The 24,386-nt window shown below is 37.0% G+C and overlaps 1 protein-coding gene across 6 annotated transcripts in view; it reads left to right on the plus strand.

Moving 5' to 3' along the window:
• Positions 1-5,257: 5,257 nt before the first annotated feature.
• The window catches only part of LOC144478415 (uncharacterized), a 248,983-nt gene continuing 229,854 nt past the window's right edge, over positions 5,258-24,386 (plus strand). For all 6 annotated transcript variants that reach the window (XR_013495341.1, XM_078196269.1, XM_078196275.1 and 3 more), the window contains exon 1: positions 5,258-5,537. Coding sequence is in view for 5 of the 6 variants with exons in the window: in XM_078196269.1 (XP_078052395.1) it covers positions 5,482-5,537 (56 nt within the window). In the remaining variant the exon portion in view is untranslated. The remainder of the gene's footprint in view (positions 5,538-24,386) is intronic.

Below are 24,386 nucleotides of genomic sequence, written 5' to 3' on the forward strand. Positions count from 1 at the left end.
GGCTTATTAAATTGCGGAGTTTCCCCGTTCGCGACGAAATTGGGTAGGTGAAATTCTAGACATTAAAGAGGTTAATTTAATTTGAAGATTTTCAAATTGTTCTTACGGTCTTGAAAAAAATCGTACAGTGATATATCCCAGCTTGTTATAAAGGGCGAAATGTCTACTTTCAACCCCCTAATTGAATTTTCTAAAGTTACCACGGCTGGAGCAGTTTTCTCACGAAGAACAGAGTGGAAAACTGAAGTCGATTCCCTGCTATTTCTATCCACGGGAAACTTAGATGATTTTTGAGTTGGTTTAAAGGTCTGAAAAATTTGTACGGTGATCTATCTCGGCTTGTTTTAAAGAGCGAAGCCTCTACTTTCACCCTCTTAATTGAATTTTTCTAAAGACGCCATAACTGGAGAAATGTTCTCTCAAAGAACACGAAGGAAAACTCAAGTCTGTTCTGTAATCTCTATCTACGCGAAATTCAGATGATTTTTGAGCTGTTGTAACTTTCTGGAAAAGTATCGTTCTGTGATCTCTCTCGACTTATTTTAAAGAGTAAAGCCTTTACTTTCATCCTCCCGATTGAAATTTTCAAAAAACGCCATGACCGGAGCAGTTATCTCTCGAAGAACAGGAAAGGAAACTGAAGTCGGCACCCTGCAATTTCTATCTATGTGAAACTTAGACAATCTTCGAGCTGTTGTAAATTTTAGAAAAAATATGATACAATGATCTATCTCGGCTTATTTTAAAGAGCAAAGCTTCTACTTCCACCTTTCTAATTGAATTTTTTTAAAACAACATTGCCAGAGCAGTTTCCCACCAAACAACAGGATGATGAAGTTAAGAATATCTCTCCGAACATTCTGCAAATTCAAACGATTCTACAAAGCCGAGAAAATTTGTCTCGTGACTATTATTAATATGGCTAGATAAAGGGTAGCTTCCTCCTTTTAACGAGCTCTCGAAAGTTCATCTGCGACTTTTTAATACCGTTTCATCGCGCGTTGAATGATGAAATGCAAAAGCAGTTTGCAGGAGTAACTTTGCCAACCGAAAGAATAGTATCAACTAAAATCGCTTCGTTGGAAATCAACGTATAAATGGAATTGCTATGATTTTAGTTCACGTTTTTGCCTCGGTGTGCACCTTCGACCTTTCTCTCTTCCCCTTTCTCTCTCGGCGAACCGAAAATTAACTTAGGATCTCGTTGAACTCGCATTACCGGTGCTTCGACAATTTCCCTGGCACAGAAATTGCGGTAGTTTGCCTGGCTACCTCCGCCAGCGAGAACAACCTTGTTAGCTGACAGTCAAACAAAATCGAACCATCGAATTGTGCACCGTGTGCACTGGAAATCAGCTGCAGGCGATGCAGAAGCCAAAGTGCATTGGATAGAATAAATAGGCAAGGTCCTTCAGCGCGAATAAACACGATTTTTTCCAAGGATAGGACCACGAAACGAGACTCTTCCTTTATTTGTATTTTTACGAAACAGCCTGTGAAGATTCGTGGCCTGGTTCTACGATACCCTGATCGTGGAACTGTCGATATTCGCGATTCTCGAACGTTTTCTATGCTACCGGTGCAAGCGTACGCGAAACGATCGGACCGTTCACACGCGAGATCTCTCCGATCTTTTTCGCACGGTAATCCCGATCGTGAGATATCAGCGAATAATAGGGAATAAGCGACGCGCCGGTGATTTATTTGCCACCAAGTGGGGCATGTGTATTATACTCGGCAAGAAAAATGAACGACAGAGCTTCTAATAAACCTAGTTTCCTACTTTCCTCTTGATATCAGCCCGATTTATCCGCTCGTATAGAATATCGAATGGCAAACGGTTGGCACTCTACTTTACAGGTAATATTGCTTATGGATTGTGGCCGCGTAAAATTCATATCGAAAATTGAATCATTGAAATGCGTATCGCTAGTTCGCGGATCTCTCTGCAAAATTTCCTGCATTGGTTACAGCAGGCAGAAATATTGATTTCGACTATTAATAATCTTACGAAATTTGTAGAAAATAGTAATTTAATAGCTAATAAGTTTATACTATAAACTTCATCGTTTTTGCTGGAAGCTATTTTAACACTAGAACGAGAACTAAACGTATTAATTTAAACTTTATTGACTGTATCCGTTTGAGTTGTGCATAGTTTCGCATGCGCATAATATGTGTTAGAATAAAGGTATTCAATCAGTTTTGTACAGGAGTATTTTTATAATTACAATAATTGATAAACAACAATTTTATAACAAGTTATATCTATTCGTTAGGTCTAGTGTTAACTTCAGATAACAGGCATTTGTTCTCACTTAGAATATTTCTATTTCATATCTGATTTCTCGTTTCGAGCGCATAAAACAAAGTGTTTAGAAACAAAGTTATTAGCAATTTGTGGAATGCAAATCAATTAAAATTATTCTGAATTATTTTATGGCACGATTTAGTGGCGTCTAGGAATTCGAATTCGAAGGGTTAATGTACAATTTCGAATATTTCCTGACGAGAGCACAACGATTAAAACAAAACAAAAATATTGTAAAATAAATATTTTTTTATTTTTTTTTATAACATATTCCTAATCTAGAGTCTTTATTTTTACATAAATAATTGGAAAAAATGAAGTAACCCTAACACCTAGAAAACACGTTAATATGTACATTACTTAATTTAACATCAATTTATGCAAAGTTCACAATAATAAATGTAAATATGAATGGATTATTCGATCGACGGTATTAGACGCTTGTTATTTTGATTGTTATATGGTTTACTTATCTATTGTATTGTCTTGTTTTGTTGTTTCGAAATTGCACATCCATAGAGAACCTAACCTATATGTTTGATAAATTTTAAACTGTCTTTTCTCAAAAAAAGATAGAACATGTTTTGGAATCTCTACAGAAAACTAGTTTTTGAACCTTTCTTTACATTAGTATACCAAGTGTTGCTGCCTTTACCTGTCAATTGGCTTGTAATTTTATATTTTAGTAGTGCGTGCCAGGACAAATCAGAATATGAAATGGGTTTATGTTAGAATACACGTTACCTGTTTATTTATTGTATTGATATACGCATAACTACATATTTTTTACGCATTCTGCTGATATATGTGCTACATATTTTTATATAATGTATTTACATTACATAACAGTGTCTACATTTATATTTAACGTACCGCCTACTCACTAATTCATAATAAAAATATTTCAAATAAGAATTAGTGAGTACACAGATTCTAACAAATTTCAATACTAAATGTTGACAAAAGATTGTTTTGTTCAACAAATAAACAATAACCTTGCAATTTTTTAAACATAACTGTATACTATTTCTGCACAAATTGATTCATTTTTATATTCTCTTTAAAAAATTACTAAGGTGTTTAGGTCGAAAGTTCATTAGTTTAAAAGATATGACATTTGTTCCGAGCGCCCATAAGATCGAATCACTGTGGGTCGTAGGATCTTACTCAACTTACTACCATGATGATAGGCTGCCAAACATTTCTCGTCTGAATTCGGGCGGCTCGGTTCGCTCCAAGGTTTAAAACCCTTTCTCAGGGGTGTACCGAAACGCATATCCGTTTTCCGTTCGACTGGCCCTGCTTCCTGTCGCTGTTAGGCTTTGAAGCACTCGGTTATGACAGTACAGCGTGTATACAGTAGCTACAGAAAGTCTCCCAACACGTTTCCGATTTTCGATGAATTATCGATATTCGAATTGTTACAACTTTGCGAAATGTAGTCGTATAACAATAAACGAGGACTCATTCTAAAGCTTAAAGCTTCCATTTTCGTTCCGCAGTGTTCATTCCTTCCTAGAATATTTTACGCAAAACAGAAGACAAATATAAGTTTACTCCAAAATGCTAGAAACTAAGACAACTCCAGAAACATTGGAACGTTTTCCCCATAAACGAATCTTCCATGGATTTCAAGGTCTCAACTTTCCCTTCGAAACGACCCCTCAGGATTTTTTGTACGATTTTTTTCTCTTTATGGGTAAATACCTACGAACAAGTGCGATTGCATGAAGCTCTCCTGAACATTACTGTTTAGACAATACATATTTCCTTCAAAGTCGATAAATTGATTTAAAAAAATTATACATTGTAGTTCGAGGTCTTGTTTTAAAGGGCAGGTTTCGATCTTGGAAGCCCTGCTATGATCATTTACGAACAAAATTCTCCAACGTATTGGCGAAGGTTTGAATCCGTAGTACTTTCTGAAAATGCACGACGTTGGTTAACACGTTCTGTGCCATGTGTACCACCGGTGGTACACGTTAAATTTGAGGCCACGTGTACCACCAGTGGTACACGCAGTCATATTTATTTAATGCGCTCAAAACATATATTTTATGACAAATGTAATTCTGTAGAATATATTTCAACCAAAAGGATGATGCATTATACAAAATGCAGTATAGAACCAAACACATAAGTTCATTTATTTGTTATATATACAATAATTAATAATTACATTTAATATATCAATCTTTAGTCAAAATATCAAATGGCCTGAACAACAAGTCAGGCAAAAATGGCTTGGCACGGAACGTGTTAAGTCAATATTATTGGCACTATGACACTATGATATACGTAATAATAATTTTTAAAACTGAACTAATGACCAGACTATGGATTTTTATGCAAATGAAAATTGTTTTGTAATTGCAAGAAATGAAAACAAAATAGCAAGTTGTTATCTTTCCTTAATAATTTTAATATGAATAAAAATAATATATTGACATGTTTGAATTCTTTCAACCGTCGTGTCATGCTCGATTGCAACATAAATGCACAAAATCCGCCATCTACTAATGACTTATATGAGGAAATTTGTTGGTCCCCAAAATATTAAACAAAAATATGTCACAATTCCAGCATCGTCGTTGCGCGATTCTGCGTCGCGAATTGATAACAGTTCAAATATCGACACTGTCGCAAAATGGCCAGCTATAGACTTTCTGGAGCCACTGTACGTATCGTCCAAGTATAAGGGGTGGTCTCCTTGAAGCGAACGTGACCATCGACAACCCGCGTCTTCGATCGGGGATCGGATCGCGATCGGTCGTCATCGGAGACGACTCGGGAATCGAGAATGACAACGAAAGGATGCGTCAGCTGGTCTCGCAACGGTGCAATTAGATCCCAGGGTGGGGGAAAGCTCGAGGCAAGAGAGTGGTGGGGGTAGATCGGCCGCGAAGCGTGGCTCCTCTTCAGTCGGTCCGGAAACGCGGTCCCGGGAGGACGTCCTCTGTTACCGGTCTAGTCTTGGTCGCTGTGCACGTGACGCGACGATGTTCCTTTGTGCTCACTCCTCCCCCAGCTTCTTACGGTTCTACTCTTCTTGTTCTTCCTCTTCTTCCTCCTCGTCGTCTTCTTCTTGTTGTTCGTGTTGCTTCGGCGTGTTGCTTCGCGGTTGGTGGTGATTGTGCAGTGCGTGACGAGTGAGCTAAGGTGGCCGCGTTATGAGGGAAGCTGTCTCGGCTGGAATGGTCAGCTTCAAGAACAACAACGTGGACAGGTACGAGGAACAATGGTATCGCGACGATTCCCACAGGGAGCCGACCGGAGAGAATGGAAATTAGATGGTCAGGACGGACGCTGTTGCGGGGTATCGGAAGCCTCGTGGAAATTACGGTGGTCGTCTCGATTCGGTTTCGCTGTACATTCTCGTAATAGGTGTTCTCTGGATTTTTATTACTTCCGTGATACGTAATTACAGCGGACCGGTCAGTTATTATGATCGCGAAATAGATGGTAATATGTTTAAGAAAGTTGGCGGCAACTTTCGGCAATGATTTAAACATGGCGCGCTGGGGCGTTTAAATCTCCATCTTGTACGTTGACCTAGCAGTCCTCTCTATTCGTCTCTTCTTTATAAATGAATGTTATGCATTTGTAACAAAAATGAGTATTCGCGATGTCAGACAGTAGAATGATTAAAAATATTCAATATTGTTAATATATTACTTTCAAACTGGTAAAGTTCAGGAAAGAACCCAAATTTTAAGTTACCCCTACATGTTGCAATCAAGTTACTCCTATTTTGCAATAGATACAGACAATTCGTATTTTATATAAAAATTCGCAGTATTATCAAGACAAACCTTCCATAAAATTGAATTTATTTCATAGATAGGGAATAGTTCTGGATGAATCAGTCGTCCACGTATGGATAAACATGGCAATCATAGTATTAAATACAAATATTTTTATCCCCATTTTTCAAATAGCTAGCTCTAGATAATTTTATTATATAAAATAATTTTTAGATAATTTTATTTTACAGTGAGGTTATTATAAAAACTTGAATATATTTTATTAGTATTTACGCGATATTACGAGTTTCCCCACGTCTGTACAATTGTGCACAATGTGCATAATCCGTGTATCAATAATTGCATGCATTGTTACCTGGGCTGCCCCGAAAATTTCCGAAACAGAAATCTTCCGAGATTTCTACTCCCGTAATGCGATCAGCGTTACGTAACAAAAATGATTTTGCATCATTGCAAAGAATCACGTAGACCCCCGGCGTCGATCCTTTTACGTTCGTTTAAAACCGGCGCAGACCCTTTTCCACGAATCGCCGGCTAGAATCGGAGTACGAAGAGGGTAAACGCTCGAAAATCGAGAGCGGGAACGTGACAACGCGCACGCCGAGGCAATAAGGCAATACAGATCGAAAGTATACCGCGGTATAGTGAGCGGACGACTGTTACTTTCCGGAGGGGACTGTGACGGGGACCGGAAACGTCGTACGCTTGCTCGGCCCACCGTGGTCCACCACGGTGCGCGCGTTTTGTTCGCAGCTAACACGAAAGTCAGAGACCGCAAACGCCGTTTTTCTTTGTTGCTGGTCGAGCGGTTTTTTGTTCCCGCGGAATCGCATGATTTCTCCGGTTTCCTCGGATAACCTCAGATAACGCTCGCGAGTCCGAGCGGGGCGAGTCGCGTGTCACTGCTTCGGGACAATGTGCCTTAAGACGCGAGGAGGTGTATCGATTCTTGATCGTTGACCCCTGCTCTCGTATTCCTGGTCTAACCCAGATACGGCTGTCATCCTCCCGGGGGGATGATTTAATTTTAATTCGTGCACCTATCTCGACCGACACGGTTCGCGAAATCTCTGCAGCTCCGCTGGAAACTCTATTTTTGTTTGCCGCTGGCGGCCCGGTTTTCAATTGTTACCATTGTCATTCTAGATTTCAAGTAATTCTTTATTGTGTCGTGATTGTTGCGAAAGTGCCATTGTCTCGGTGTCTCTTTCATTTTTTTGCTGTTTTATCTTCTGGCACCTGCAGTAATTACAGCTCCGTTGTTCTTGATTGTTTCTCAGGTGGAATACACCGTTGAACGTTCGTCTTTATTCATTCATTTGTTCATTTATTTATTTAATTATTCATTTATTTATGCTTAAAACCAGATGGTTTATTTAGTATACACTAAATTGTCGCGCATGCACCTGTTCGCTATTGCTTCCCAGTTTCTATATTCCTTCGAATGGAAATATAGAACTCGGAGCTGCAAATTGATGCAGTAAATTTGTATTACATTCGCCAAAGCCTCGCCAAATAGATGGTGACAGTGCCATGACCGATCGGTCGCCATCGATATTAATCTTCCGTTATCACGGTCCGACAACAACGATAAGTTTGCGCAACCAATTTTACTTTGCTCGGTATCTTCCCGAAGGTAACGACGTTTTATTTGATAATACCTCGGCGATATTGTTTACGATAACGGAAGAAATAACAGCGAATATTTACAATCGCCTCGTTTCTTTCAATGGAAACGACAGCTTTTGTAATCGTCGAGAGGGAGAGAGAGAGAGAGAGAGAGAGGGAGAGAGAGAGCATTGGCCGTATTTAATTATCGTTATCGAGCGACGTTCTTTTGCTAGCGTTTTCCTCCGTCTCGTTCGTTTGCGTTATTTTCATTTTTCTTAGAAGGATTCAGCGTTCGAATCGACCGAGCAAGGATAAGCGATGCAAAGAGTCGATTAATTAAGGGATGCGAGGGTAATTAACTCGGCCGGAAACAAATGGCCGATGGACGAGGCGCCGCCGTTATCTCTCAGGATGATCAAGAGCTATCATAGTCGCCGGCTAACGAGAACGTAGTTTAAGTTGTTTTTAAAAAATCGTGAGAGAAATGTCGGCTAGCCGTTCGACCTATAACTTCTTTCTTATCTCGGATGTCTCCAAACGGGGAAGACGCGTTCGACACTCGCTATTTAAACCGGAGTATCGTTTTCTATGCTTATCAGAAGGCAGCGTAAATGTTTAACTTAGCTGGTGAAATATCATTTACTCCACTTTAAAATCCTCTCGAGTCTTTTCAACCTGTTTGTATCTTCAACAGGAAATTCCGCATTTTCCATCGCGTCAGTTGGATACAGCTGATACTTATAATATTAATATGACTTAATATTGATAATGTAATGTTGATAAATTTGTAGAGTAAAGAAGCTACTTAACAGGAACACCATTTTTTTAAATTATAATTTTAAAAACCCTTTTATTCGAAGTAGATATGCATTTCGAAATTAAAATATGCAATAAAGATAAACTAAAAATGTGCAAATTCACAGATTTGAGAATATAAGGCCCAGTTTAGTTTCCTCAGGAAGTTTCTTTTTTGTCTTTTTTGTCTTTTTTCCACAAAGATATCACATTTGTAAATCTTGAACTCTACTGAATACACTATACAATAGTATTTATGAAAATAATTGTACGCTTGCAAGTTTTAAGATTTTTATAATATAATCCAAGTTCTACAGTCAGAAATGTGAGGACAGTTATGAAAGCGAAGACATAAATCATGTTGTCTGGTAGTGTCATCTATATGACTCTCTCTCTAATGAAAAAACTGTTAAAAATCAAGCTCCACTTCTGAACATAGAAATAATCGTTGCAAAGCCAAATTTACCTGCACGTTCTCAAGTTCTCCTTCCTAAAAAGATGCAAATTAAGCATTTCTGGAATTATATTCCTTAACTCAGGTATTTGTTAAGAAGAATATATTATAGTATAGAATATATTTTGAAATATTATATTAATAGAATATGTAATATGTTATATATATTAGAATATACTATGATATTGTATCGTGTATCTTAAACTAAAGTAAAATTATTCTTAACACTAGAAAGACAGGAACTTGAAGACGGGAAAATGACTGCTTTTTGGCAATATAGGTATAACTCACATATATATACCGGAAATGAAGGAGGGCGGGGGGCAACAACAATGATTAATAAACGCATTTATATGTTGTAGAAAAAGTCACAAAATTATAAGAAGCTGTGTCATTATTTACATAATTATTTTTCTAATTGAAATTGAAAAGCAGTCAAAATGACTTGCTTAGGCAATCTAGTGTTAATAAAAAAAAACATGCTTGTCCTCAATTTGTCAACTTTACCGTACACCTTTTCTATCACACAAGGGCCAAATCGGTAGAATCAAAGATAAGAGCTATTGCTCGGAGGTAGTAAAACTTTTGCGAACGAAATCCGTGACGCGATGGTGTGACGAGTGACTTGGAAGATTCGGTACCGAGAGGAACGATCCTCAAGGAATTCTGAATCGTTCTGTCAAGCCGGACCTCTCAGCAGCTGTGGCCTAACCGTGGACAAGATTAAATTCCTTCCAGTTTCTCGGAGGAATCTCGCGTAGCGGTATCGAATCGACCGCGTCACGGTCGTGGCCGTCGACGTCGCCCGCCGTTTGAGCGTTTCCGAAACATTCTTCTCTTTTCCTCAATTGCTATGACTACACTGCTAATCTTTACGCGGAATCAAAATTCTCCGAACCGGTTGCAAGAAAGCGATTCGCTGAGAAACTTCTGTCTACCTTCTCGATAACGTTAACAAACTAAACATAACCCATCGGTATCCTCAATTTCTGACGACCTTCCTATTTCTGCTTCGAAACTGCACCAACTGATTTCCGTCGCAAATTCACCCTTTTAATACGATATTTCGGCGTACTAATGATAATGCCGGTAAAATAGACATAACGGAGTTAAATGGAATAAAATTAAGTAGAATTAAATAGGTTAACATAATTGAAGAATCACTCATTTTTGGCTGACACATTGTCAGTCTTCGACCAGCTGTAACTCCGTTAAAAATTGTCATAAAATTATGATCATTCTTTCAAATTAATGCTTCGAATTTCTACTTTACGATACTATATTCTAGTTTTTAATTCCATGCGTCCCTAGAGCTGTAGTATTACAAATCTGAGAGCATGTTCGAGATATCAAAGAAATGCAAAGTTTAACGCTATCTGCGGATCTGTAGAATTTTATCGGGCATGCGTTCATAATGTAAATCTTGGACTCTCCCCTTTAATTTGAGAGCCGAATTAAGTTGCTACGATTTTTTTAGCAGTTTTTAATACGAATCCATTTCAACTGCAAATGACAACTAGCTAAATATGCAAAAAATATCACATGTAAGCATATAAAAAACGAAGTTTACCCTCATAACTTAGAAGGATCACTGATAAAAAACAATTTTTTACGCACACTTGTAGCTGTAAATTTCTCTTATTGAACTTTTTTATAACTTCAAGCCTTTACGAGATTTTTTTTGTATATTTATGAACGGACACCTCGTACATAGATAAATTAAATTTATTGATGTCAGGATTTTAGTGAAATACGCGATTTTTGTGATGGTAAAAGTAGTTGCGAATATCTGATTAAGGAAGTATTAACAACGACATAGAATCACGTCTTTCGCGCACGACTGTCGGACCGAGAAGAACGTCAGAGAAAAAAAAAGACAGGAACAATAAAAAAATGAATTGATGCATGCGTGAATCATCTCTATGGCATCATAGGGCAGTGCTGGTTAGCAGATCACGCTGATCCACTAGAAATAACCATATTTCTAGCAAATGAAATTCACAGTAGTAAAAGATGCATCGCTTACGTCTGAAAGGAAGGAAACAGTTTCTACATTTTCTGCCGCTGGTGTAGACAATTTTTCTTATACAGAGAGATCCGCAGCACAGATAGGAAGTATAACGAACGTCTCAGCTGCTTCTGCGCGGATCTGTCTTCAAAAGTTCCGGGTCCAAATTCGCCAATCGTGCAGCATCCGTTTCCGCTGCGATAAATCGCATTCCATCCGCGCCGTTCTGATTGGATCTTGAGGATTATGCTGGACTTACCGAGATTGCGGTGCTCGATACGATCCTCGTCAGACCAGCAAACGATATTCCTGCCGGATTAATCTCCACCGACACTCCTCGCGGATCCGAGTACCATTTTGGGGCACCCCCTTTCACCGGGTTCAGCCCCCGGGATCCCATTGTTGCCGGCTAAATGGAAATTTCGGTTGCTTACAATGTCACGCAGGGTTCGGCCAATTCGAATTATCCAAATGAGACCACGATGACGTTTCTGGACACAGTAGACATCTCTGAAATATTTTCAGCCTTGCCGTGCGTTAACCCTTTCTGAGATTACCATTCTTCTCGTAGCTGCGACACCACGAACTTCTTTGTTTTTAATCATTACCTTGTCGAAAAATATACGAATTTATTGTGTGTTCACATTCGCTGAAATATTGCTAACGGAAGAATAGCATTTTATTCCGAATTAAAAGGGAAGGGATGATTTATATTATTATGAAAGAGGTTAATTTCCTCTGGAAGGATGTCTTAAAATTAAATTGTAGAGGATGGAAGCAGCCAAACAATAAGAGAAATGTATAAATCTTAACGTAAATTAACCTCTTCAAGAATTCTGCCACGTATGTGTACGTTTTCTTAAAGTTATGACTATTTTAAGTGGAAAGGAAAGTGCAATCAATTTTATCGTATCTATTATAGTATTAAAAAATTTATCATTAAATTCTAATCAAATCCCACTATTCCCATGATCAGTAGAAATTACAACTGTTTTGCTTCTCTTTTCTTTACTTTTTTCATTTTTGGCCATTCAAAAGTCTATATTTTAATTTTTCCCGGATTTGAGCTAATTTCTCACATTATTTATAATGAAAGTGGAAAAATGAAATTTTTGGAAGTCTATGCATAATTTACGCCATACTAGATTTATTGTATGAGCTCATCGTATATTTACAGTAGGATTAGATGTTCGTACTCGAGCATATTTTACTTCAGCAACTGTAATTATTGCTGTACCAACAGATATTAAAGTATTTAGCTGACTTGCTACGTACGGATCAAAAATATTTTTAAATCCATCAATTTTAGAAAACTATATAAAATGAATGAAAAATGAGGAAGAAAAAATTAAATAGATATTTCCCTACTATAAAAATTCATCCCTGAAGAGGCTAGCCTTTAATAGCCTCCAAAATTTCTATTTCACATAACTTAATGAATTTTATACATATAACATTGATATCTATTGTCATGTAAAAAATTGCACGCTTAACAGATTCTGAAATATAAAAATCCGATTTGGTATTATCAAAATCATTTCAAGAAGCGCACAGCAAATTTTAGTTAACAGCAGACTGGAGATCCGCTTTGCAAAAATCCAACCAAAGTCAAAAAGCACGCCATGCTCGACTATCATTGCAGTCGCAAAGCAGAGAAATTGATCGTACGAATCGCTCGATCGCTCGAAAGTAGTACCTAATTAATCGGTTCTGGAATCGCAATAAATCGCAACCGAGCTATTTCGATGAACCGTTACGAAGTTTCGCCGGGCTGTCTTTGAAGTTTGATTAACGAGAGCGAACCAGAGTTCGCCGATATTACCGTAGTCGACACGCGAAGATCTCTCAGAGGATTCAATCTCCTAAAAGATGTCCTTATTATATCGGAGACGTCGTTCGCGAAGTTGCCGGGTATCGGGAACACGAGGCGTGGGAGTTGTAAGGTTGTACGGGGGACCACCGCAAAGTTTGTGCATTGGACGGGCGCCATTAAGGTCAAGTATAGCGTCGTTCCTCCTCTAAACTTGGCTGAGGCTTCGACGAATTTTGGACAACGCGCCCTGCATGGGGGGCGGGTTGGGGGGGGGGCGCCATGGAAAAAACCCTGCGATTTTATTAGCGTCCGCGAAACCTTGAAACCGAGACGCCCAAATGGGGCGCTCCAAATAGAACTTCGCGAGAACCGACTTCACGTTTTAACGGAATTGCTGTTGGATCTGTTGGAAACTTGTGATTCATCGCAGCCGTTAAAACCCTTCGGAATTTGTCAAAATATCGACCTAGATTGAACATGATCTACGAGTCACAGTCAGCTAACATTGTTAACTATTCTGCGAATATTTCTTTTTCCCAAGATACGTGCTTGAAGCAATTCCAGGGTAACTGTGATAATTACTGTGGCCAATCAAATGACGTCCGAAGTTTTCGACAAATTAAATAGTTGACTTCAGCTGTCGATCTTTTCAAAACATTTAACTTATATTTTGAAATATGTTGTATTATACAGGTTGCACCGAAAATGTTTAACAATCTGGAAATGGGAGATACCTGATGTCATTTGAAATAACTTTTTCCTTTACGAAAATGTTCTCCGTGGCATCGTTGACGAGTTATTAACAAAAAACATTGACCAACGGAAGCAAGCTCTGCTTTGCGAGGCGATCGAGCCGACGAAGCCTAGTTTTGCTCATTGGCTCAACAGCCACGCGTCAGCGGTACTCGCCTCTCATTGGTCAATGTTTTTCGTTAATAGCTCGTTAATAATGCCTTAGAGAAATCTTTTATAAAGAAAGCAGTTCTTTGAAATGATCTGACATATTCTCTTTATTTCCACATTATTGTATATTTTTGGAGCGCCTTGTATATTGAAATATATCAAGAACATAAAATATTTAACAAAATAGGCAAAACTGTTTTTTAGAGCAAGTTCATCCTTAAGAAGATGAAAAGCTAATTTCTCTGTGCCAGTTAATGAACATTTTCTAGTTATTGTATGTCGTAAATATGTTACGGTAAATAATCGTATAACATAAATGTAAAAACGTACAATATTCCGAACTAAATGATTTAACGTAGTTTGTTGTACATGTATGTTATAATAATCACGATATTATTTAGAAGAGGAAATAATACACATATTTTATGGACCAAGTAAATGAGGTTAGATGCAACGCGATGTTTTTCATCAAAGCTTGCTCAAAATTTCATCCAGATATAGTGTACGGTAATAAAAATAATATGTGAACTGTTTGATAAATTAACCTAAATAAAGAAATGCATTTAAAAAGTCAAAATGTATCTACATGTATATTATCGGTTTTAAAAAATTTTTTTATAAATGTAATGGTTTAGTCTTTTACGATAAATCTTACATCAAAAATATAAAAAATTAATTGCAGCATTTTACAGGTTTGAGAAAGTTCAAATTTTAATTCGACTATAAAAAATACAGATTAAAATTTGTTTAAAAAGTTTAATATCTTTAATTTAATAATGTGGTTTTTAAATTAAAGTCAAATTATTGTAAAGGTACCATAACCAAGGGATAGTACAGTAATTGACACACTTTTCTTATGCTGTTCATAGAAAATTGATTTTATTATCAATTCAAGAAAATGTTTGCCATCATAAATATTGCTATAAATTATTATTATCAAGAAACTGCGTCTCGAGTATTAAAATCAATTCTCTAATGGTTAGTAAATAATCTAAAGAGTATTCAATATTCTAAAAGGTATTATATAATTTAAAGGGTATTAAATAATCTGAAGGGTATTAAATAATCTAATGGGTATTTTGTTCGTTTAATTAATAAATAATTAATAAATATAATATAATAAATATAATTAATAAAGCCAAGTAAAGTATACTTCGTTAAAATCTGCAGAATACGAGACAGTTGCGCATCCACAGTGAGCACGATGGCATTGAATAAATCAAGATTTAAACTATGAAGAACCGCCAATGAAAATGCGTCTAAGAATTTCTTTCTCTCTCGACACTTCCCAAAGCGGATTCGAGACGAAGCGAGCAGGTTTACGGATTATGTAAAAATTTCGTGGTAACGCGTTTCGGATTCCTTCGTCGATTTCGCAGCCTGTCGCCCGCTTGCGAAACAACGTTCCAAGTTCACTTATGGCAGCTGGAATCGGCGAATCGACCGCATTCGAACTTCTTGCTGCGTTCGGTTTCTCTTAAACGTAACGAAGCCACACACTACTAATTGCAAGCGTACACTGCGTTATGCTGACGTGCAAAATTGCAAGACTCTCCTTGGACATGGCAGGATATATTTTCAATTGAAGTAAAGATATTAGATGTCAATGTAATTGCAGTTGCTTTCAACATCATGTTCACAAATTATTTTAATAAACGGAGCCGCTCGAATGGAAATATCCAATTTTCTCCATTATTTATGGTTAAGTTTTATGAAAACCTGCCGTTCTTCTATAATTTTCAATGTCCTGTGCCTCTGATAATATTTCCCGTATTTACCGCAAGCCTATTAACAGAATTTTCAATTCTTAATTAGCTCATTTTTAATGTGCTAAATCTAAAAGAAGTTCGATAATTTCTCTTGAAATAATAGTATAATATGAAATAAAAATATAGTATTATATTAAACTAAATAATTTTTTGGATTGCGAATGAAGTTATTATTACTTTTGAATAAATTTTTGATGAAATTTTGGACCGTTGTTCTTTCATTAAATAAGAATGTATTAGGTTTACTGGTATGCTATGTCCGATGATGTTATTTTAAGTTCACATTCTTGATACTCTCTTCAAGAATAATATTTATAAATTACAAATTATAAATGATATTTGTAAATTATGCTGGCAGAGGGCATAAGTAAAGACGAAAACTATACAGTACAATAAACATTAAATACATATAAAATTTATTATTTTCTTTCACATGAAGAACATATAGAATTTTCCAGTAGACCTATTAAAATGGTAGTGAAGATAACTTGTTAAAATTTTGATAAAGACACGCAAATAAATATTCTAGCAAGTGTAAATTTCTAGAAAAATTTGTTGTACACCATCTGGTATCGATCCTAGTTGACAACCGTCAATCCTAGATTCCGTCGCTATAGTGCATTGCGAAAAGTGCAGCTCGGATCTAGTTAATTGGTGTCCATCGTCCAGCATACTTGCGTAATCACCGGCAGATCCAGTCGTCTCGTTTTTCGTCCTCTTTCGAGAGCTTCCCAGGTAGCTTGAAATTCTGGCAAACTCCTTGAAATCCTCTGGAGCTTGAACTCCTTAGCTAGTACTGCAGGGAATTGAACGCGTCGCTCTAATGATACTCCCCGAGGAAAGTCGTATTACAAAGTTCCATTTTTTCCCCTGTTGAGCCTCGGTGCTCGTCGTCGTTATCTTCATCGCCCCATCGTCGTCTCGTTCTCCTTGTTCTTCTTTCCTCGTTAGGCAGGATCGTGCGACCGGAAGCCCGGCTTTCACAAAATCCTTCGGTGCACGCGGTGACACGCCGCGCGTGTGCACCCTCGTTTGCGTAATTAACGCTGCGTCGCGACCTTATTATCGATGAAAACCGTGGCCGTTTAATTGAACTAGACGCCGCCGTCAAAATTGAGAGATTCCCAGACACAGGGTAATCCCAGACCATTGACGGCTCTCCCTCTTTGTCTGCGATGATGCTCTGAAACGAGAGACTGTTATTCTTAGCTTGTCTAGTTTAGGATTTACAGGGTTCTGGATTTACAGAGTTTAGGATTCACAGAATTTACAATTTACAGAGTCCTGAATTTACAGAGCTTAGAATTTACAAAGTTAGGAATTTGTAGGGTTCAAAATTCACGGAATTAAGAATTCATAAAGTTTAGAATTTACAGAATTAAGAATTTACGTAATTAAAAACTTACAGTGTCCTGAATTTACAGAGCCAAGAATTTACGTAATTAAAAACTTGCAGGGTCCAGAATTTACAGAGTTTAGAATGTACAAGAATTTATAAAGTTAAGAATTAACAGAGTTAACAATTTGCAAAGTTAATAATTCGCAGAATTAAAAACATAGTTCGTAATTTGCAGAACTTAGAAGTCGCAGAATTTGAAATTTACGGAGCTAAGAATCCCGCATTGTCCAGAGCTCGCAGAGTTCATAATTTGCGGAATACATTCGCAGTCTGCAGAATTTCTAGTTAATACGGTAAAAATTCATGCAGTTCTAAACGCCATTCATTGCCGAACGGTAACGACCAATTAGTAGACCAGCGAACTGCAGTCAAATGAAAACTTCCTTTGGCCGCCATCATGGCGGACTGTACTTTTTCCTGGCTCCTTAACCGATACTGTATTCAATCGTTAATTAATCACAACGCGAACGATCTTGCCAGGATCGGCGTTTCCGAGTTTCGAAGTTCCTTTTCATTCGAAATGCCCCAACGCGATCATCAAAGATCCAATTCGTTCAAGGAAGACGTCGTAGAATGAACGCGAGGAATCCAACTTTTTGTCGCTGTTTAACTCGGGCCGCTCAAAGGCGAGCCAGAAATGTTTGAAGAGTCGCTCTGTATCGGGAGAAGAACGATTCTAGCGCTTTCGGTATCGAACGGGAAAGCAAATTTATTCCGAAACATCTAATTTATTTGCGGAAATTACAACAACGTATGCAGCGTGCGCGGTTGGAGCAGTTACCAGAGCGCCGTTGCATCGGGAGTTTCCATCGCGGAATAGGCGTCGGACAGTGTAATTGCCGTTTGCAAATCATCAGGCTGCGCATAGTCCTTCTTTTTTCCCCGATGAAAATTATCGCCTTCCGGCGATACGTCACGGCGATATTTCACTCTGATGTATTTCGCGCGCATATTTTCTTCTTAATTGAAACCCAGGCTCTTTGAGCGTCTCCTCCAGGATTCTGGGGTTAAGCTCGCGTAATTTATTCGCCGGGGATCTAGTTTCTGCGACGCTGCAGCCGACATTGCGTACAAGCGGGGCCCAGGATCGACTTTGGTAATTACGTCCTCCCAAGTGAAACCATTTGGCACACGGCCCTCCATAGGGCCGCGCAAAACCTTGGCCAGGTGCCGCTTCCTCTAATCCTTTAACGCCAAGTCTAATTGTACCGATAGCTGTTTGCGCGCCGATTGCACCAACGGACCTGTTGATCGTTTAATACATGACCGCCGTGTATTAAAATTGTTAACGAGAGGAAAACGATTCTATCCAGCGTCTGCAATCGGTGCACGAACTTTTTATTCCATGCAATAATCCGCATCCCATTGGTGACTCATGCAATTATTTACTAGACCACCCGTAATTTTCTTATACTTCCCACGATTATTAATCCTTTGAAGCCGTCGCTGTCGTAATCTAACATAGCTTTTCTAAAATAGTTTTCCATTTCAAATATCTTACTGCATGTTATAAATATGACACTGAATTTCATGATTCAAATAACACTCACACTTCGCGTAGTTTTTTTTAAATATAAATAAATTCAATGATGTTAAAATTATTTTGAAGCGTGATACAATTTTTGATGGCGCCTCAAGTGAAAAGGGTTAACTCTGATCCGCCACTGTATCAATCGGACCTATTTCTCGCTGATTCCGAATAAATATAGTGTCCTAGATTTTATTTTAGTTACGTCTTTCTTAAACGTCTTATTTCAATGATACTTTAATATAAAGTAATGAAAATATTCAAACTTCATACGGTTCCTATTGAAACATACTTTTTTATAATGTAAAGAACTGTAAAATGAAAAATCAGAAGACCAATAATTTTAACCGATTTAATAGTTGCAGTGTTAATTTCATCCTAGCCTTAGTTATCCTTGAATTTCCCCGTGATATCGTTTTTCAGTCTCTGAGTCAATTTGATACCAGAGAGTTGAGAAGGAACGACGAGGGAAATTACATTTTGAGAAATATAATTCTCGCGTAGGTTGAAATAGACGTTTATTAAAATTTGAAAATGTAAGAGAAGATCTACATGAAAAACCGTAAACATTTTATTGAGCTGCTAGCTCGGAAGCGGTGATTTTTAATTCGTCAGCTGACTGGCGGTATCGGTTAACAATTTACCACTTTGGTAGCTAAGAGAAAATGCCGTTAACAGGCTGAACGGTCGCGACGGCACTCGAAGGCCCTTGTATAGGGCCCTTGCTCGTCTACCGAGCTTTTTTATCTGGCTTCGACAAGATACCGTGGCGTTAAAGTGTTTGGTTATTAGATAAGAATGCAACCGTTGCGAAGGAGAAGGCTCTTACTATACCAGACAGCCCTTTCGACACTTCCGGTCTCACACCGGTTTTCACGTAGACGCTAGATAAAATCGTTTGCTCGGTGGAATTATAACGTAGCACGCAACTCGTCCGCCGACGCGTTTCTTTATTTTTTCTACTATAACGTACACTGTTTAATACGTTTTGTGTTTACAAAACGTTAACCACTTGCCTTACTACTTGACGAGTCTGACTCGTGATGGTGATTTTAATTAATGATCTGTTAAGTATGAATGTTATTCCGTTTTTTAAAGTCGAGATAAAGTTCTGTTGTTTCGTTATTAAACGTTTAAGCATCGAAGTAAATGTGGGTACACTATAAATATCGATTTTATTTCTCCCCTAAGAAATGATTACAGTCAAAAATCATTTAACCTCTTCAGAAATGAAATTTTATACAATAGTAGGGAAGAATCTATTTAATTTTTTCTTTGGTAATTATTATCCATTTCATTTCATTAAATGAGATTTTTTCGATATTGCTGAGGATATGGATTATATGGAGAGTAACTTTTCAACTAATTCTTATTGTCTTTACACTTGCTATAACTATAATTTTAAGATAACTAAACGTACACATCCGTGGCAGTGTCCTTGAAGAGGTGAAGCATTGTTATTGCGAACGTAAGGATATTGCAAGAGGTTAAGAACGATTGACCTGTTCGCTAAGGTTGCTCAGAGTGTCCCGCTTCGATTGTTAACCTTAGCCCTGCGTCAATCAAATAATCTTTTAATTATCTTCTTCTATAGTTTCTCTATTCGTTCACCTAATACTTAGGATCAACATCGTTGGTCTAAAAAGAACAGAGCCAGAAATTGTCCGCAGATGTATTAAGCAAAGGATAGTTGAGGTTCCATTGTATTATACTCTAAAAACAAGATGAAGTTTTGGGACAACGTGATATAATAAATATTGTAATCTTTGTTACAGGGGAGATTTACCATAATCGTACCACTTAAGCAAAAAAGAACACTAAAACTGGTATTCATATTTATAAAAAAAATTGTTTAGAGTAATATAATGACATGTTATTTAAATATTTCGAATCATTATAAATGTGTAACAAGGCTTATTATTAACTTGAATTTCAATTTCCAAAAAAGTTGAGAAAGTATGATTCTGGCATTCTAAATTGTACCGCTATTATAATAGCTAATTACACGATTTAGAAAGTGTACTGCTGAAGGTGGAAAGCGAAATATAGTCGCTTATAGAATAATTTGAGTTTAATTCATGTATTTATTTATTAAAGAAAAGCATCCTTATAAAAAATCAAACACATTGAGGATAATAATAAAGTTTGGTGTTCTTTTTTGATGCGCTTACACATGCTTAATATCTTCGAATCGAGTATTTCAAACATTGTATCATATTCTCGAAGCGAACTTGTTCGCATAAGTTGCAGAACCGGTCATCATCATTGACGATTCGAACGATTAGTACGATTTAGGAAACTTCGTAAATGTACGATTTAGATAACTTGCTCGCTGCATCAAAAAACGCGATTATCTAATCTCAAAATCCATTTTAATATGCTTTTAGAATTCTCATAAGTATTACACGTAATCTAAACTAATATTAGCATACAAATAAATACGATTGTACTATTATTAAAATAGATAATGCGTATTTAACATTGCTAAAATTTTACATCAGTCTTACCTATTTTATAGAATTTGGCGGGAACAGTACAGAAACATTTTCTTGCGCAACATAAAATGTTAACAACTATTTAGAAGTCGCTTATTGCCGCCACAATTCAATTTTAAGCGAATTTTAAACGGAGTACGATTTAAGAAATTATAGTAAGAAATTTAATAGTACGATTTGACAAATTTCTCCGTTGTGACGTAATAGCATCGTAGCGATTAATAAATTCCCTCGAATCGAGAGATCGGGACAGAAGAGAATCGGAATGTTGAACGTTCGGTCGTGAATCGCGGCGCGGAGTTTTAATTACGCGCGCAACAATAGCCGCGAAATCGAGATCCGGATAACGCGTAACGCGTACTTGAAATTAGTCGGACGTCACGGTGCTGGACGTACTCGGTGCAGGGGACCGTGAAGTATTCGAAAAGGATAGAAATCGAACGTTGGCACACTGGTTTCCAAGGTGATAGTCACGACTGCCAACAGAAAAATATTCCCCCTTGTACTACGGATAATCCAGCAAAGAAATATATTAATTTCTCCGACAATTCTAAAAAAACTCGTATCAAGCATTTATTTTAAAATCCACGTATTTCAGAATTTTGTTTTTCAATTAAACGTATTTTTAACCAGTTTAACCTATCTCCATTAGTGTTTTTCTAATTTTCTGGAAATTGCGTTCTAGAGGCTTCACTGAAATAAAATTATATATAACGTAGAAATACAAATATTAATAGCTAGCTCGATGCTTTTGGAAAATGGATACTACGCACAAATGAAAGTGCACATATTTCGCAATAACTTTTTGTGAAATAAGTAACGCCAAGTACGTTTAATTGACAAGCGATTCAAACGAACCGCAATTATTAATGATTTAGTAATAAATAGTTTGATTTCGGTTGTCGTTGTGTCAATTGATCTGCGAATTAATTTCGAACGAGGCGATCTCATTTAATATTGCAATAACAAGTTTGCATTTTTCTTTTTGTAACGAGGATATTTCTGCATCCGTATTTCTAGAGCCGTACTTTCAATCGAACTCGGACATAGCATGTAGAACATGGGAAATTCAGACTGGTTTCATGCACGGAGATAATTTATTTCGTGTTGTATTTTTATCGGAACTCGTAGGTCTGTTCAGGTGTCGGCGCGTTATCTGAAACACACCGGTTCGTGGGAATTCGAGCGCCCAGGTGGGTTACTGTGCCGTCACCGGATGCAAGCAAAGTCGTTTCGTGCGTAATTATTTAGCAGCTGTGAGATCGATGCGAACGATCAAACGAACTTCTAACTGTAGCTTCCGGAAACTTTCGAACCTGTGCCTCCGTCATTACTATGTAAATATTCGGAGCAGTGATTCAGATTTATTCACGATTCATGCAACCTCAAACTTTTAAAATTCATAGCTTTGTATTTCATTTTTTGCATCTTATTGATGGATTCAAAAATCGATTGTCTTTCGAGATGTTTCGAGATATTTTATACATGTAAAGGAGGTTCGAGACTAGTGATATCAAATATATATCGCCACGATAAGGTAAGGATTAAACAATGATCCAATCGTTTTCAATGCTGCAGGCTGACGAGCTGTTTACACGACAATGATAAATACTATCGATTGGATAAGGCATTGATAAGATTGTTGATGATATTTAGAACAAGACTGCCGCAATGGAAATTATAAATGAATTCCCATTTTATTGTTTTCCATACAAACCTCGTTTCAAGTTTAAATAGTTCAAAACTCGTCGATTGCGAAGTTTCCATCTTTCCGTACCTTTTCATGGTAATCTTGCACTGATCGACAGGGCTCTACCTTACCTCCGAGAGGTAAACCCGAACGCAGAAGATTTCATCACAGACGAGAAATCTGAGTAGACAGACACTATACGAGGTTTCGTGTTACACGTTCTGAAATACCGACGCCGCTAAAAATTCAGAGAATTTCCCGCGCCCTCTGTAAAAATGGTACTGTCAGCTAGAGAACTACGAAAGACTGCAGCACAGAAATGTCATTTCTACTTTACAGTGTTGCCGGCTCTGAAAATACGATGTACAATGTTGCAGCGCGAGCTTGAGACTTTCCAGTTCGTTGAATCATTGAAGCAAAGTTTTTAGCTGAATATTCAGAAGAGGTTACACGATAAATGTTACATCTGTAATTAGCTATAAAAAATATTGAAATTTTATATTGTAAATATCGAAATCTCATTTGCATAGTTGGGGTATAGAATTTTTTTATTAAAGACTTTCTAAGAATATATTTTGAATAATTTACAAAGTCTTAACTTGTAATGTAAATTTAAAATCAAAAACTAAAACGATGTCAAGTTGATATTTGCTTACATATTTTATTTAAATAGCGACGGTTTAAATTGTCAGTAAATCTTACAACATGCTTATTATTCCAGATAATGTTGTTTCGAACAAATTGAATAGTCGAACAAATTGAAACTGAAATAATGAGAATGTAATATCGGTTCCGGAGAACCGACACTGAAAACGATGTAAGCTCGAACTTATGCCTTTATAACTGTTATGAGGTCTTTTTGGTTATGTAATTGTTTCAAGAACCGAAGCCGATATTATAACAGGTATCAATCCCTGTAAGTAATACTCGATTACCACGAGGAGGCTTAAATTTCTAAAATATTCGTAACGGTGATGGAACTGGTATTGGGGTTTCTGAAGCCTCGTTTTACATTGGGTGTAAGTCTATCCCCATACATCATCTGTGATGATTTATATTTAAATATTGATATTATATTAATTTAGTAATTTACATTTAATAAGACGATGGTACAATTTTTTAAAATTGTTTTGCCCTTAAATTTGACTGACGATTCGTATATGACTTTAAGCGATCACAAAGTAGCAAAGTGAAATAGTTTCTAAGTTTTCATGTTCTGGACCGACTGCCTTACCGACCTACAAAATGGAAGACTGATTCTGGCGTCCTCTTGCTGGAAGATAGCTAGTAATTTGACTATTGTTTGCATTACTACTGCAATTATAAATCTTCATAAAAATCCCTATTTTGAAAATTATGCTGTAAAGATCAAAGTGACAAAAGTATTCCATTTATTAAATAGAAAATCTGTTATTTCGAAGGGCACAAAAGGGTCTTTCATAGATATTATTTTATTTGTATACAATATCTTTTTACTTGAAAATAAATTGATCGCTTTTATTTGATCATATAGGAGCCAATGTTTAAGACAGTCTTAGCTTATCATTACCTCCAGGGGGTGAAATCAATCGCCAACAGCAAATTAATTAAATGTTACATTTAAAATAAACGTTGTCTGTTTCAAGACACTATTTATTATTTACTTCGTTACTTTTGCTGATATAAAAAACTATGCCACGAAAATGTTCAACGTTAAGAATATTACGATCCATGTAACCTAATCGTGTGTACATATATATTTATACTCGTCAAAACTATTTTTATGAGGAAACCGAACTGGCAAAATTTCTTCAGCGCGACAAATATACAATAAAAATCTCCAAATATTTTCAGATCGGCCAGTTAC

This window comes from Augochlora pura, chromosome 2 (assembly GCF_028453695.1).
Source record: "Augochlora pura isolate Apur16 chromosome 2, APUR_v2.2.1, whole genome shotgun sequence".
NCBI classification, from domain to species: Eukaryota; Metazoa; Arthropoda; class Insecta; order Hymenoptera; family Halictidae; genus Augochlora; species Augochlora pura.